The 15,792-nt window shown below is 39.1% G+C and overlaps 1 protein-coding gene across 6 annotated transcripts in view; it reads right to left on the reverse strand.

Moving 5' to 3' along the window:
• Positions 1-623: 623 nt before the first annotated feature.
• The window catches only part of RAB27A (RAB27A, member RAS oncogene family), a 34,833-nt gene continuing 19,664 nt past the window's right edge, over positions 624-15,792 (reverse strand). For 4 of the 6 annotated variants that reach the window (XM_068143877.1, XM_068143878.1, XM_068143874.1 and 1 more), the window contains 6 exons: positions 11,293-11,327; positions 8,970-9,142; positions 7,274-7,359; positions 6,784-6,887; positions 5,922-6,045; positions 624-3,415 (listed from right to left, as the gene is read on the reverse strand). In XM_068143877.1, the coding sequence (XP_067999978.1) occupies positions 3,217-3,415; positions 5,922-6,045; positions 6,784-6,887; positions 7,274-7,359; positions 8,970-9,122 (666 nt within the window). In that variant the 5' untranslated portion in view covers positions 9,123-9,142; positions 11,293-11,327 and the 3' untranslated portion in view covers positions 624-3,216. Of the gene's footprint in view, positions 3,416-5,921; positions 6,046-6,783; positions 6,888-7,273; positions 7,360-8,969; positions 9,143-11,292; positions 11,328-13,410; positions 13,432-15,792 lie in introns of those variants that run through there. The other 2 variants (XM_068143876.1, XM_068143879.1) reach the window with 2 other exon arrangements.

Here is a 15,792-nt window from a genome sequence, read left to right on the forward strand (position 1 = left end):
GCTTAATTTTACTAAGGGAACCCCAGATGCAGTTGGCCTTAATTGCCCCAAGAGCCCACTTCTAGCTCCTGGTCAACCTGTTTTTGAACAGGATGCCCATCCCCTTTTCTGCAAAACTGCTGCAGGATTATTCCAACCCACATGTAATAGGGCAAATCACACTTGCCTTTGTTAATGAGGTTCCGTTCAGTTCATTTCTCTTGCCTGCCAAGGAACTTCTGAATAGCAGCTGTGCCCTCCAGCACATCATAGCCTACTTGGTAACCTGCACTGCTCTTGGTGGAAGCAGGTACTCTGAAAAACCAGGGTCCTCCCCTTTGTAGAAGCAATAAATTTTACAAAATGCATTGCTTCATCCACTTTGCTCTGAACATGCTACATGTTCACATTAGCAGCTTTCTGAATGTCTTGTGAATACAGAAGCGTTGCCTCTATTTTCTTCTATGCGTTTTTGCTCTTTCTGGCATCACCCAAGATGCATCAGGCCCCCATCTGACTGATTTGGTCAGTGCAAGAAAGGAACTTCAGTACCTAGGCAACAGACGACAGCTTAGATGCATTTTAAATGGAAAAACCACAACACACAGGGACAGTGCAAAAAGATACAGGCTGATACTGAAGTGAGACAAGAGTAAAATGTTATAATTCAGTTCAACAAATGCTGACAAGGTTCAGATCAGGAATGTTTTAAGTATTTTATATTACTAAAAAATCCTGGGACAAAGTATCATAATGGAAATCCTTTACAAAACTTTGTTCCATTACTCATCAACATTTTTGTCTAACACTGGATGGAAACACCTTTTCTTGAAATAACAGTTTCTCATCACATATGAATTCTTTGTTTATTTTTGAAAATCAGTGCTAGACTAGTAAGAATAGTGTATTCATTGTCAAGAAACCTTCTCATGATTTTTCATGAGAACTGAAAAAGGAACAAAACGTTTCGCCACACAATAATTCGAACAGATAAATCTTACTGCACATTTAAAAGCCTGACATCAAAGCAGTTTTATGTAGACTCTATACAGTAAACAGTTACATACAGTATGCATGACAAAAATATTTAATAGTTAATATCCAATTTAAACCTAAATATTCAAAAGGAAATATTTTTACACCATTTCAGTAGTCACTTAGCTCAGTAGCTGGTTCCAACAATCCTTACAGTTTTCGGGAACTGGATGGAGTTGTAAGCACAAAAAGTCCCATTAAATTTAAAGCATGACAAAGTTTCACTGCAACCCTCTGAAAAGCAAAGGGTTACATTACAAGAAACTCAGACACTGAAATGCATTGTATTCTATGTCAGAGTTTTTGATAGTCTACTGGTCAGAAACATGATGGTGACTTCTAAAGGCACTCTGAATTAAGCTACAGTAACTCCGGTCCACAGGCATTTTAGAATCTTGGTATAGTAACAAAAGAAAAACATCCTATCTTTGTTCTAAGTAAATTGCTTTAATCTCTGTCCTAGCCCCAGAGCAGTCAAATTACATTGCACTTTTAAAATATTCTGTGTAGGCTGTGATTAAAATCTAATATTTACATGGTGTGTTTGTTAAAGAACAATGTATTACATTGTAAATATTTTATGAACCAAATTTTAACACTTACTGTTGTATTATTAATTTAACCAGAGGCTATACCAAATATATAGGTATTATTTTTATTAGCTCCTATTCTAGAAACATTTTTGGTCCTTCAAAAAATTTGTTATGCTGCAATTCATGTTCACAACTGGCAGCAATGCATGCCTGAAATTGCAGTAGTTAGAATATTTAAATAAATAAATACATCATTTGTAAAGAAGTAATAGCTTTGGAGTTTTGTAAACAAACTGCTGTGGAAAGTCTGTAACAAGACTCAGTTTGGCATGTCATGACTTTAATTGGCAATATTTTACAGTCATATGACCTCTACCAGGATAAAAATCAGTTTAATAGGCACGTCTTATAAATCAGTCTGGAAAAAGGACCCCCCCAAAATACTGATTTTTCCTTAGGTTGCATGAATAAATAAAAATGAGTAACAAAGGATAACATGATCCACTGAAACCAAAACTGACATTTAAGTAATTCAGAGTGGGGAAAAAGGAAAAGCAACTCTGTTCTTTTTAAAATACGACCTAAAGGAAATTAACAAACCATAAATGAATATATGATAGCCAAGAGGTACATGACACAGAGGCTGGCAGAATACAATGAGCATTGTAAATCTATCCTGATCTAGACAGAACTGGTATCTTAACTGCATCTAACCAGAAGACAATCACCATTCCTTTTTCAACGAAGAAACAATTTGAAGAAATACTCCAGATATGTATTAGGTGAAACAAATTCAGTGCAAAGCACTAGATCTGAAAGAAATTTTGCTGACATCTAGGTTGCCATACATTCCCGTTAAATCATGAGTGGTAACATAAAAGAAACAGCAGCAGAGGTACAGTTATGCCATTTACACGTAAGTATATGCATGTTCTAGAAATTCAGATTATGTCAGGAAGTCTCATCAGCTGTGTTGGATGTACTTCATATAATACAGCTGTAGTTCATATGTTCAATTTCATGACATACTCTAAGTGCTCTACATAGGCACCCCTGTACATCTCTGTGGTTTTTTATTCGCTATAGAATACCTTTGTTCTGGTTTTCATTGCTAAAACCTGATGGTTTGAGAGCAAGAAGCAGCTATGCACAGGGTTTTGTGGAAAACAATGGATTTGCTCTTTAAAATTGTTACTGATTGATGAAACGTTTAAATATTCCTGTTCAAAACCAAGAGCCAGGTTGGAAAGCCTGCTGTTCATAGAGACTAAGAGTTGTCACAGTATCTAATCTATAATGCCTGGTCTGTGTAGTTAATGGAGCTCTCAAAGAGCAATTGAAAATCCTCCAATTCAAAACCTACCCTTCCTCATTGCCTCTATAGAGGGATGTTTCTGAATTTGCTAATGAAAATTCCTTTCCCTTCCTTCCAAAGTAAGAGAATTACAGGAACATGCAGTGCTACAGCAAATTAAACCTCTTCTCCATCACTAATAAACTGCATACCTTGCAAGCAAAGGTCAGAGTTGTTTGAGAGGAAAAAACCAAAAACTAGCATCAAGAATTAATATAGCTCATCAAATAACTACATAATGTGATTTGCCCATGAGATAAACAGTTAAGCTGCGACTGTACTGTATCATATACATTGCACTTAATTGTAACTGAGTTAACAGCCACATCTGCCTTTTTCTTGCTCATCATTCAGTTGTTCTGTAGAGCTGTGCCCATTGGAGCGCACCACCCCTTCTGGGATCCAGGATTTATCCACACACCGTTCCATGCGCTTCATAATGAGGTCAAGCAGAGTTTCAATGGCTTTGCTTACGTTATTCCCATTAGCTGCACTGGTTTCAAAGTATGGTATTCTGCAGAAGGCAAAAACCACAAACTTGCATCACACAGTTTATACTCATAGGAGAAAAATCAAGGTATAATTACTTAAAAAGCACACACATGCTGTTACTGCTACTCCACAGAAGAAAGAGACTAAGCAACCACTGGTCTGAAATGCAAAGGTAGTAAATGAAATCGCTGACTCCGCAGGTAGGGCAGAAGGATAAGCTCTTTAATTTACATCATGGAGTTCACAATTCACAGAGGTTTTGGTCAGTATGAGTTCCCAAAGTTATGCTCCCAAGGTCTCTATTTTTTCAGCTTTGTTCCCCAGGAGAGAAGAAATTACTTTTCATGGCTTTATCCTTACTGATTTCTATCTACATCAGCAAGGGAGTCAGTGCAAGCAAGGGAACATCACTATGGACATTCCTTTGCAGTCAAGGCTCCTACTGTGGTAGTCCTGTCACTACAAAATGTGATTCTATAGACACGTCAATACTAAACATTGCAAAATAAATGTGTATCTTCATGCAAAACATCTATGTCTTTGTTAGCTAAAATTTCTGGGCACCTCAGCATGGATAATACATTGCAAGTTTTCATTATTATTGTGGATTAGGATGTTTCAGTGGTGGGTCTGCAGGCTCTGACTTTCTGTGCTCAGTGCTGCCCACAGGGTGGGGCCAGAGTAGTTACACCGGTGTTCCACCCCAAGTGACTGACATAATCACATCATAATTTTAAGTATTTCTTATTTACCTTGCAAGATTCAGTGAGTGGTCAAAAATGCTATCTTACTTTCTCAAATGTGTAAGGTCTCCTGCAGCCATTTTCAAAACACATCACTTAACCAGTACAAGGCCTTTCCACAGAGAGGGCACGTTCCTTGTTTCACACTGCTGCTACCTGAAGAGCGTTCACTGCAGCAGGATTTATCTTGCTTCCCCTATAGACTAAGAGACTCTTAGCAACTTTCCTGTTTCATCTTTATAAAGCAGAGCACTTTCACTGCCTGCAGATTGGACATGATCTATAACTTTGACTTTTAGCTCCCTGTTCATAAATTAAGGTGGCATTTTCAGCCACAAAGATAAACATTTCATAAATTATCTCCAGAAGTCACATGCAAAGAGATCTCTTTCAAATATATATGAAATGGCCACATTCCATCTGCTACTGCTTGAAAGTTTCTGCTCCTTCACAAGTAGCTGGTTAAAATATCAAATGCACTTTCTGTTGCCTGTGTGACAGGGACTTCCAACAAGCATGTTCACAGGAAAAAGAAAAAAAGTACGAAGATAAGATTGCACTAAACTCATCTGTCTCTAATAGACAGATTGCTTCTGATTTTGCAGTGCTCTGCAGGCAAATAGCACTGAGGACCTGCTCACACAGTGTGTTTTGTGGACCAGCTCTATTCTATTCCTCCAGACTGAATGCAGATTGCTGCTGAATACAGGGGCACATCATCTAGTTTATTTGTCAACTGAGAAGGAAAACTGCTCCACTGCGTGAATCAAAACCACAATAAATGGATCAAAAGATCTGCTTCAAAAGTGCACTTCTGATCCACACCAAAATGCAAATGTAATCCAGAAGTTAAATCAATGGAAGATTTAAGGTGGTGTGAGTACTGTGAGATTAATTACTATCTGCTGGGAATGAAGATTTCACATAGTTCCTTTAGGGACACATGCCCTGTGCCTGTAGGGAAGGGGCCAAGCTATGCTGTCTTCCTGCTGGGAGGACTTGCTTTCAGACTCCCTGGGAGTCTGTGAGAGTGCAGGGGCCTGCAAGAAAACCCAGCTGACCCCTTTGAAGCTAAGTCACTAAAATTCACCTACGGTACAGTCCTAGCAAAATTGCTTGAACAGCTGAGAGGAGCTTGAATGGAGAGGGGGCAGAGAACTAGAGAACCATGTCCCAGAGCAGAAGCACTCTTCTGTGGGTACCCAGCACTCTGTAAAAGCAGACACCATCAACACAAGTGAATGGGTCCCAAGGCTCTTAAAGAAACCAAGGTCGCATGTTTCCATGGTCATGCCAGAGACAACAGCTACCATACAACAAGCAACTCTGGTCATAAATTCGGGTATCATTGCTTGGTGTTCTTTTTGGATGTAATACTCATCACCTCACCAAATGCTCATGGTTTTGTAAGAGACCTGGGTTTTCTGTGCCCCACAGAAAGCCTCAACACAGGCAACAGGAAAGATGTGACCCCCATCATTCACCTGCCTCTCCAGCTACATTCTAACCTCTTTTTCCAGAATGTCTGTGAAAATTTATTCTGTTTACCGGAAGGCAAGAAGAAAATGAACCAATCTCCAGTGCAAGATTATTGCAATATTAAGTAAGAATATTCAGGCGATGTGGAAAACATTAATCACTGACAGTAAAATACGTTATCATACCAGCCAGTTAAGCATTCTAAAATGTTTATTCTCACAAAAACCTTTCAGTATAAGAAAAGACATTACAGAAAACATTTCATTCTGCTTTAAGCACAGAAGTAACTGGAAGGAAGTTACTCACCCATATTTTTCTGCAAGTTCCTTAGCCTCTTCTTCTTTCACCATTCTTTGGTCTTCCAGATCACTCTTGTTTCCACATAATACAATGTCAGGGTTTTCACAATATGCATGCATTTGTAGCTGACCTAACAGCAACAACACAAATAGGGGCCAAAACTTACTATCACACATAAAGCTCACTAAGAACACTACCACAGTGCCCTATTTCAGAGGGCACAGAGTCCTTTAGGAAAAAGACTCTGCAAGATAGAAACAAGTGTGTTCACTGTTATTGCACAGGACTTCTGCTATTGCACTGAGAAGGCAGAGAAGAAACAGACATCCACTATCATATACCTTGTGAAAAACTCAGGGAACAAAGCTAGAGGAGCAGAAGCCTGAAAACATTAGCACAGAAGCTGCGTAGCTTAAGAAGTTATGCTCACCAAGCATCTTCAATGAACTTCCAGGAAAGGATATACTACCCTCTCCTGATGGATGATGGAGTTTGGGAACTCTCTCACCTAGACACATCAGCCTAGTAACATTTGACTTCTGTTAAGTTAGGCTGACAAAACTTCAAGTGAGTCAAAACACAGTTTGGCAGAGGCTTCCCACACACTTAAATTACTGAGTATCACCAGAGCCAAGGACATTATGGTCTCTCAGCTTGCTTTTATATAGGTAAAGATTGAAGTTCAATGTGCAAAGCTGAATTTCAGGTAAGCACTAGAAGCCACTACTAGCAGTAATTTCAACACAAAAGGAACATTTACTTTCTTTCACTGACAAAGCTATATGAAACAGTATTCTCTTAGTGAAACTACATATTTACAAACACATCCCACTCCCTGCCCATGCAAAGAAAAACAAAAATTCCATACTTATCCAGTTCCTGACATTTAGAAAGCTTTGCTCATTTGTCAGATCAAAGAGTAGAAGAAAGCCCATGGCATCTCTGAAGAAAGCTGTGGTCAAGCTACGAAATCTAGACCAGCAAAATGAAAATAGTTGGCTCATCTAACAAATTACTTTGAAAATATAAATTCCAGAGTCATAAAACTGAGGTAACTTAAGACTGAATTAACAAGAATAAAAGATTTGTCATAACTGTATTGCTGATGTAGGCCCTCCATACCAGAATTGCAAAGACAAAAAGCAGCAATTACAGTTTTAATGTTCTACAATTGTAAATTACAGTTGTAATTTAATGGGTATTCATGGGAAACTTTCCATCACTAGGAAATGCACTGTCCCATCTTGAGTCATACAATTAAAAAGTAACAGTCAATACAGAGAATTCATGTACTGGGTTCCATTTGCATGTAGCTTGATGACAACTGTATTACTTGCTAGGTAGGGGGTAGAACATACCTTTCCTGCCCTGCAGTGTCCCAGAGCTGAAGATGTATCCTCTGTCCTCTGCCACCAACACCATCTGGCCCGTTAGGTCTATAAACCTGTAAGTTTGCAAGACTGAGTGTTAGCACACAAAATAACTGACATTTAAAAGCATTAAATGCAGCAAAACCAGCATTGCAGATGCAAAGATCCAAACTACAAGTGTCAGTCCCTCTGCTTTATAACACAATAGCAATATGAGCTGCATTTTGATTTGGCATCCAATTGAATATTTAAAAACAGGGGTAAAAGTGAAACTGCAAAAACAGAATCCAGTGGGCTATGGGACCCAAAACATATACTTAGAGCCACTACATTTCATTACACAATCTTAATTTTAGTATTTCGATTTTCTGCTTTTTGCTATTAACTTGTATCATGTTCAAATTAAAATATAACTAAGCAACAACTGGATTTGGCAATAAATTTGTACCACTAACAGAACGTCATTAGCAAACAGAATGTACTCATAAAGATATCTCTTCTTAGCTGCCAAAAGTTTGATGATAAGAGCTTAGAGTAGATCTTATCATATCATAGCTTAAAGAGCAGAAATTGGATGATAGTAATAAAAGCTGAAGATTTTACACAGCATTATAATATAAATAAGTGCATCTGTTAGCTTTGGAAGGATCAGATACAAATAGATTAATTTCTTGTTCAGAACAGTTCATATTAGGTTATCTTCTTTAACTTCAATTGTCATACCTAATACCAGAGTACCAAACATATCTTTTGAGATACATAAACTTGCTGAATGTGTAGATTTTGTGATTCTTATCCTGAGTTATCAAATATGCTGATCAAGTAAGCCCAGCGTATTTACTATCCCACAAAAGAGATAATAACTTATTCAAGAAACCAGTTTGACGTTTCACCAAGACATGTACTCCTTGCACTACAGTATGCATGTCATCCATCAAAAGCCACTCTGCACAACATCCATTACACCATCCAGATTTCTGGACACGTGGGAGATCATCAGACTACACTGAAAGGCATTCAATACTTCTACATAAGAATGAAACTTGTGCCAACTCAGTTTCTCAGTGCAGTAAGGACCAGCATCCAACTGATTATAATGCAGTGCTCAGCTTCATATAAAAAATATCGATTCAGGGGTTGAAAAAAACAAAACAAACCTACCTTATTTTTTCACAATTTGACTCTGCTAGTGGCAACTGCCTAGGAAGACAGACTTACTCCATGTATCATGTTATCCTATTTCATTCATAGGTTTTAAAATGGTTTTAAAATCAACATCACAATCTTTGTTCATTTGACATTTTGGTTCACAAACAGCAAAACCATTTTTACTACAGCCCAATCCTTCCTCATGAAGAGAGTTCAACAATAAAACTGGTACTCCAGGCATCGTGTGCACAACTCACATAGAAAAGACACTCATCAACACTTCCTGAGCAGAAGTGGTTGGTTAGCATCAGCTCTTCTTACTTTAGCTTCTGGGGAAATGGAAGGGGGACAACACAGAACAATGACAAAAATAACCTGGTAAAATAAGATTATTTCCTTGTCACAGAATTAAGTTCACAATAAGTACTGCTTGTATGCCTATGCCTAAGGATTGGCAGGACACATTTTTTACAAACAGGTTTGAGCCATCACCAGGACAGGTACCATCTTGAAGCAGCACATCATGAAAACTCACCACTCTTTTTTCCCGAAAGTCAATGCCCACCGTTGTGATAAACTTGGAATTAAATTTGCCATCCGTATATTGGTAAAGAAGGCTGGTCTTTCCTACTCCAGAATCACCAAGTGCTAGAAATTTTATGAGGTAATCATAGTCCCCATCAGACATAGTGAGAATTCAGGAGACACCTTAGAAAGCAGAAAGAATTAGACAGTCAACAACTAGTTTTCTTTTGACAAATGTTTAAAATACACATCATTGCTTGAACTACAAAGCATCCAGCAGCGGGACAAGTTCTATACTCTTTTACACTGGTTTCATCTTAATTTTCAATCATGCCTACTATCAATGACAAATTCAGCTGTAACTGAATAAGTGCATAGTTAATTTTACTACATTCATCTTACTAGAAAGAGAAGGCAACACAATTTTAACTTCCTCAAGAAACACCGAAAATCTAGCCAGGAAGGGGTTGGTCTCTTCTCTCTAGCAACCAGCACCAGAACAAGAGGACACAGTTTCAAGCTGCGCCAGGGGAAGTTTAGGCTCGAGGTGAGGAGAAAGTTCTTCACTGAGAGAGTCATTCGTCATTGGAATGGGCTGCCCAGGGAGGTGGTGGAGTCACTGTCCCTGGAGGTGTTCAAGAGGGGATTGGATGTTGCACTTGGTGCCATGGTCTAGTCATGAGGTCTGTGGTGACAGGTTGGACTCGATGATCTTTGAGGTCTCTTCCAACCTTGGTGATACTGTGATATGGAATATGAAATGCATAACTGGTTTTAATCTGCATGGAAGCTGGTAAAAGCTACTTAAAAGGTACCAGCAATGCAATTCTGACTTTAACTGTGACATTATTAACATATGCAAAAAAAGGTTTTTTCCCAGACTGCCCACTATGTTTAAATAAAAGTTAAAAGCACTTCCAATTAGTATCTATTCTTCACTCTTGAAGGTCTTTTCACATGAGGAACAAAAAATAACCAAGCAACATTTTGTTACTGTTCTTGCTTTTGTTGGGGTTTCAGTTTGTTTCAAAGTTTTGAAAGTTTTTATCATGTGGCTAGGTAATCATTTAACCAAATCTTGATCCTTAATTGTCACACATTTTCATGTGGCCCATATACATTTAAGAAATTTCTCTTAATCCTCTTTTGTGCCTTTGAAAAAATAACCATATTAGATACAGTCTGATCAAAGTGCAGGAACAGTGAGAAGATGTAACAAAAACCACTGGCACTTCTCGTGTATACTAGAAAGACTGATGTAAATGCACTGGTACTTTTCTGTTGAGTAGCTACTGTGTCTCTCTTCCCCCAAAACAAACGCTGGAGAGCTGCCTTATACTGTGCTGAAAGACATGAACATGAAAAGATAAGCCTAAAATAACCATTCTAAAACCAACATATAGCTGGCATGAAATTGTCTCTTATGAAGGAGGGAAACAGATACAAACAAAACAAAAATAAGATGATGAAATAAAACACCATTAAAAAGATTAGAATTTGTTGTTTCAACTGTAAATAATTCTGGAACTATTTGCAGCTTGAATTAGATGAAATTATTCATTTCAAGTCAAACACTGTAGTAGTTGCATCAATGGCAAAATGGCAAATCATTTCTTGAATATCAACTTGAGGTTTGGAAAAAACTTAAGTATGTGGGCGTCAATCACCACCATTAAGTTAAAACCATAACTACCTTTACGTTAGCACTACTCTGGGTTACAAGACAGAAATATGATTAGTTGGCTTAGCCACAACTGGACTAACCACAATCAAAGGCAGATAACAGTCAGATTTACACCCACTCTCCAATTGAAAAGTCAGTGGAAAGCATCTCACACTTCTTTTTGCCATTTTCTGTTTTGAAGCCTCCCTTTCCCCAGACAAGGCATATTTTACATTGTGTCATCAGTAACAGTAAAACCTTGCAGGAAAGGCTTATTTTAGGTGCCACTACCACACCAGAGCCAGGTAATTCACTTCAGACTGCTGTGTTTTAGGACAAAGTTTTACAATAGAGTGAAAGACTGAAACAATGACAAAAAAAAAAAAAAAAAACCCAGATATGGTCACCAGTGAGCTTTTTATGTAAATGCACCACAACTCCAGACCTGCATCCACTCTGCAGGTCTAAAGGAGCAGTATATTTAAGTATGACAGTTGAACAGCCAGCCCCTGAGATAAAAATGGTTTTAGTTTCATTTCTAAGTAAGGATACATGACAGAGTCAGACACTCAAGCACCAGAAAAAGGGACTTTGGGAGTTTGGGGTTTTTTTTTCAATCCTTCCCTCTGCTGGGGGGAGGGGAGGGGGAAGTAAAAATCAGATCACCTACCTTGTAGCTGTACAAAATCTTTTCATTGAAATGCACTAGAAGAAAGGGAAAAATATTTTACAAAGCAAGCAAGATTTTTACCAAAGACTGGATTTGATTTAGACTTTAGCATCTCATATATGCTGTTTCTTTTGCCCTCAAATGTTCTCCAAAGGCAGAAGGCTGTGTAAGCTCCCCCTCTACTCAAGTACACATTCCTTCAGCCTCAATACCTCTGAATGAAAAGTTGCTTAAAAAGACTTAATGCAAATCTTTGGGCCAGTATATTGTACAAAGACTAGCTAGCCTCTTGGCTTTTATCGTGATGTCCCACCTGCACCAAAGTATTTGCCTTGACTTGTTGGTATTTTGTTAGCCAGTTATAGGTATATAGAACATACTTTTAATAACATAAAAATGGCAGTGCACCTAATGAATGCTAATTTATGTTATATGAAAGATAATATATTGTGCATTCTGTGAGAGATATTACAGAGCAAGAAAGGGCACTGCAGCTCCTACATGGAGCTGTCAGACACTTAGGGTTCGGAGCTGTCAGGGATGAAAGCTCTGGTTAAAGCAGCAGGGTCAAGGTTAGACCTTGGAGACATAAAACCTAAAGGTATTTCTACTGTCTTACCTGATCTATAGAGCATCTGACCAGACAAACATCATTCAAACCACTTACACCTCAATTCTGCATGTGGCTGGTAACACAATTTCCAAATTCTTAATAGAGGACTAGGAGCCCTTCAGAGGAAAGGCATAAAAATTACTTCTAAAGGCTTTGGTTGAGAAAGAGATTTTCTTCTTAGGCTTTTCAAAGGGACACACCTTTCACTGCACCCCATAATGTCAATCTATTATTCAGGTATCTCCCGGGAGTGGTTCTTGTGAAACCCTGCAGAGTTAACCTATCCTTGGATGCATGCAAAGCAACCATTCACAGCAGTTTCAAGCCTTGTCCTCCTCCCTGTACAAATATTTAAAAAGTGATCTCCACCCTCTACTTCCAAGTCCTGCAGTTCTAGAGCCCAGACACATCCAGCTCCACATAAGAGAAGTAATAATAAATTCACAGCAAAGTATATTCACAGCAAAAACTGCTGAGCCTGGTACCAAAAATCCATCCAAATTTTCCTTCCAGTTTTGCTTTTTTAAAAATTAAGCTTGATATCAGAAAAATATACAAGAAAAAATATATTTTAAAAATCTCAATTAATTTTAAAATTATCATCCCAAGTCTTGCTTCTAAGAGTAACAACACCATGGCAGAAAAAAAATTCACTGATGGACACAGTTTTAGGCTCCACATTACGCCCTCCACAGTTTTGCCTTTCGTAAACTACTCCAGTTCTCATAAGCAGCATAAAACTTCCTTCTTTCTTTTTTAAACAAAACTAGCTGGTTTACTGAATTGCTTTTGCTTTTAAAAAAAGGAAGTAATCATAGAATGGCTTCAGTTGGAAGCAACCTTAAAGATCATCTAGTTCCAACTCCCCCTGCCACGGGCAGGGACGCCTCACACTAAACCAGGTTGCTCAACTCTTTAAATCCCATTCAGGTCTGGCTTTGTACTTTGCCTGGCATGCAGATGGAACAGGTGCTGGGAAAACTCTACTGGCCTCTTCCATTGCTGACAGGACACTGGAGCTTCCACATAGACACATCTGTATCACAGCTTGCCAAGCAGGGATGCTCTGCAAAGCAAGTGCTGCTCTTGTTCAGTGGATTTCCTTGTCTAAGGTACTTTCACACTGACAGGCAACAACATTAACAGGCTCATATTTTTGCCTCAAATTAAAAAATATTGAAGAAGCCATATTGCTCCTGCCTGTATAAATTAAGGAAACTGGCTTGGCATGCAGGATTTCCCCAAAGCAGTATGGGGAGATGGAATACATTTTCTGAACTGGCCTTGCACAAAACATGCAACTCTTGTGCTGCTACAGAGCTGATGAAGGGGAAAAGGAAAAATGGAGAAAGCACAAAGAGATGAATAACGTAAAACAAGCCAGGCATTGAGCTACTGAGCAGCAAGTAAAAATGTGTACACACACACACACTGTAAAATTCAGGAAAGCTGAACATGCTCTTAATCAAACAGTCCTCAAGCACATGAAGCAAAGATGCACTTACCCCAAACTCTGCTAAAGGAATAGTTAGGGAACACTGGAGATAGTACTTCCAGTAATACTTTTCTAGCACCACCTCTTTGGCACACAGCCAAGAGGCTTACGTGTCACCTGCTTGCATTCATGTTGATGGGTGCCCAGAGATAAAGAGGTGTGCCTCATGGCTCCCTGTCTAAGGAGGGTGCTGCCTGGCAGTGTGGCTGGGAAGCAATTACACAGTTCACATCACATTTATTCTTAGAGGCAAACAGCATTTCAGAAGAGATTTTTGTGTGACCTACCTAGGAACAGATCTAAAATACCTGCTAAATTATTCACACACCTTAATAAAATTACATTGTTCTTTACAAGTGTTTTCATACAAAAAGGTATTAATGATGGAATATATGAATCACAGCTGTTCAGTTCCATTCATAACTTTACAACTTCTCTCTCAGGTGTGAGGAGGATAGAGCAGTCTAATGCAAACTGCTGTCCTCTTTCTTGTACCAACTCAGGGACACCACAGTGCCCCATGCAAAGATTTCTGAAGAACAGAAAAATTATTCTTTGGCAAAGGCTTGAACATAAGGTATTGCATCTGACATAACATAACCAGACCACACTTGCAACACCACCCCTTTTTGCAGAAAAGCAATACATATTTAACAAAGGAAACTTTTCAGCGATGGAGGGGTCCTCCTGACACTACACCACCTAGCCAGTGCTCCCAAGAACCAAAAAAAAAGCCACTTTTTTGTATAGAGCTAATCAAATAAACCACTTGTTTGACTCAAACCACTCTTGCTCCTCAGTGAAATGATAATTTGTGCAACTCAGACATCACCTCACCATAGCAGATCTGCAGTGCAGCCAGCCATAAAGCCAGTGACTAACATGGCAGGACTGACACATACCATAGAGACACATACTAATTTGTATTTGTCAAAACACAGGTATTACACCAAAAATTATTTCATATTTAAGATACCACATATATACAGTGTCCACCTTCTGCAAGTATCACTGAGCTTTCAGGTAGATCTTACAAATGGAGACAAATGAGTTGCATCCTGGGCCTTGCCTTCTTCACTCAGGAACACCAAACATTCACTGGGGTGTGTCCTGGAGGTTGGAGCCAAACCACAGTGAAGTCTGTATGGTCCCCCTGTGATAGAAATCCAGCCCTCAATGGATGGAGGGAGTGCAGTCAAGGGCTTACATCCTTTGGCACCTACCACAGCAAGAGCAGTGTGCAAAAAGTACAAAAGTTGGAGTCTGGAGGGGGAATGGAATGAAGCTGGAGTTGGGGAGATTCAGGCTAGATGTGAGGAGGAGGTTCTTCACCATGAGAGTGGTGAGGCCCTGGAATAGGTTGTCCAGGGAGGTGGTTGAGGCCCTGTCCCTGGAAGTGTTTAAGAGCAGGCTGGATGAGGCTCTGGCCAGCCTGATCTAGTGTGGGGTGTCCCTGCCCATGGCAGGGGGTTGGAACTAGATGATCTTTGTGGTCCCTTCCAACCCTGAATGATACTATGATACTATGCTTGAGAAGGTTCCATTATATTCATATATAATGAAGCTATATTTGTAAGTAAGCCATGAAAAGTCAATGCTATTTAGAGCTCGAAAATGCTTTGCAAATGAAGGTTTCCCCAAATATGGTTTTATTCTTAAAAAGCATTGAATGTTGCACGCTTCAAGAGCATTGGGAGAAGGGGAGTCCAAAGACACAGATAGAAAAGGAGTAATACTGCAGATCACACAATGAGTAAACACGAGTTCATGGTAATACTGCATGTGGACAGGTTCAATCATTCTGCAAATTCAAGTAAATTCACACTGAAAAGGCTTCTCACCCACGAACTACACAAACTTAAAGAACTTCAGTAGCTGTTTTACAAGTCACAGCAGAAGCACTGAGAAAGCGATGAAGACCTTGAGGGAAAAAATTAACTAATCCTGTTATACCAGCACTCCCATCACGCTACAGCAAAGCAGAAACTGCATTCTTGCCAATATGGGTAAAGCATAGCACATGGCCTCATCCTGTGCTCTATGGCTTAAGTAGCACCTTAATGCTTGTAGAACTAGTCACCGTCAGGCACTTGCCAGCTCTGTTGAAACAAGAGACAGAGTTAAACAATGGTCCTGATTAATCAATACTTTATTACAAGTACCTCTGACTAAAATCTGCCAGATATTTACAAGTGTAATACAAAAAAATTATGACAGTTTTCTATAAAGTCAAGAAACTGCTAAGATGGAAGAAGAGAGTTAATAAATAAGCACTTTACTGATTTATTTTGAGCTGCACTTCCCTTCCCCCCCCCCCCCCCCCTTAGGAAAAGATATGACCTGGCTTGCTTTAATTTTGGCCAAAAATGACACTTTCTGGAACTTCTTGGAC

Source organism: Melanerpes formicivorus, unplaced genomic scaffold (assembly GCF_026170545.1).
Source record: "Melanerpes formicivorus ecotype bairdi unplaced genomic scaffold, bMelFor1.0.p_v2 SCAF_10, whole genome shotgun sequence".
Lineage (NCBI taxonomy): Eukaryota > Metazoa > Chordata > Aves > Piciformes > Picidae > Melanerpes > Melanerpes formicivorus.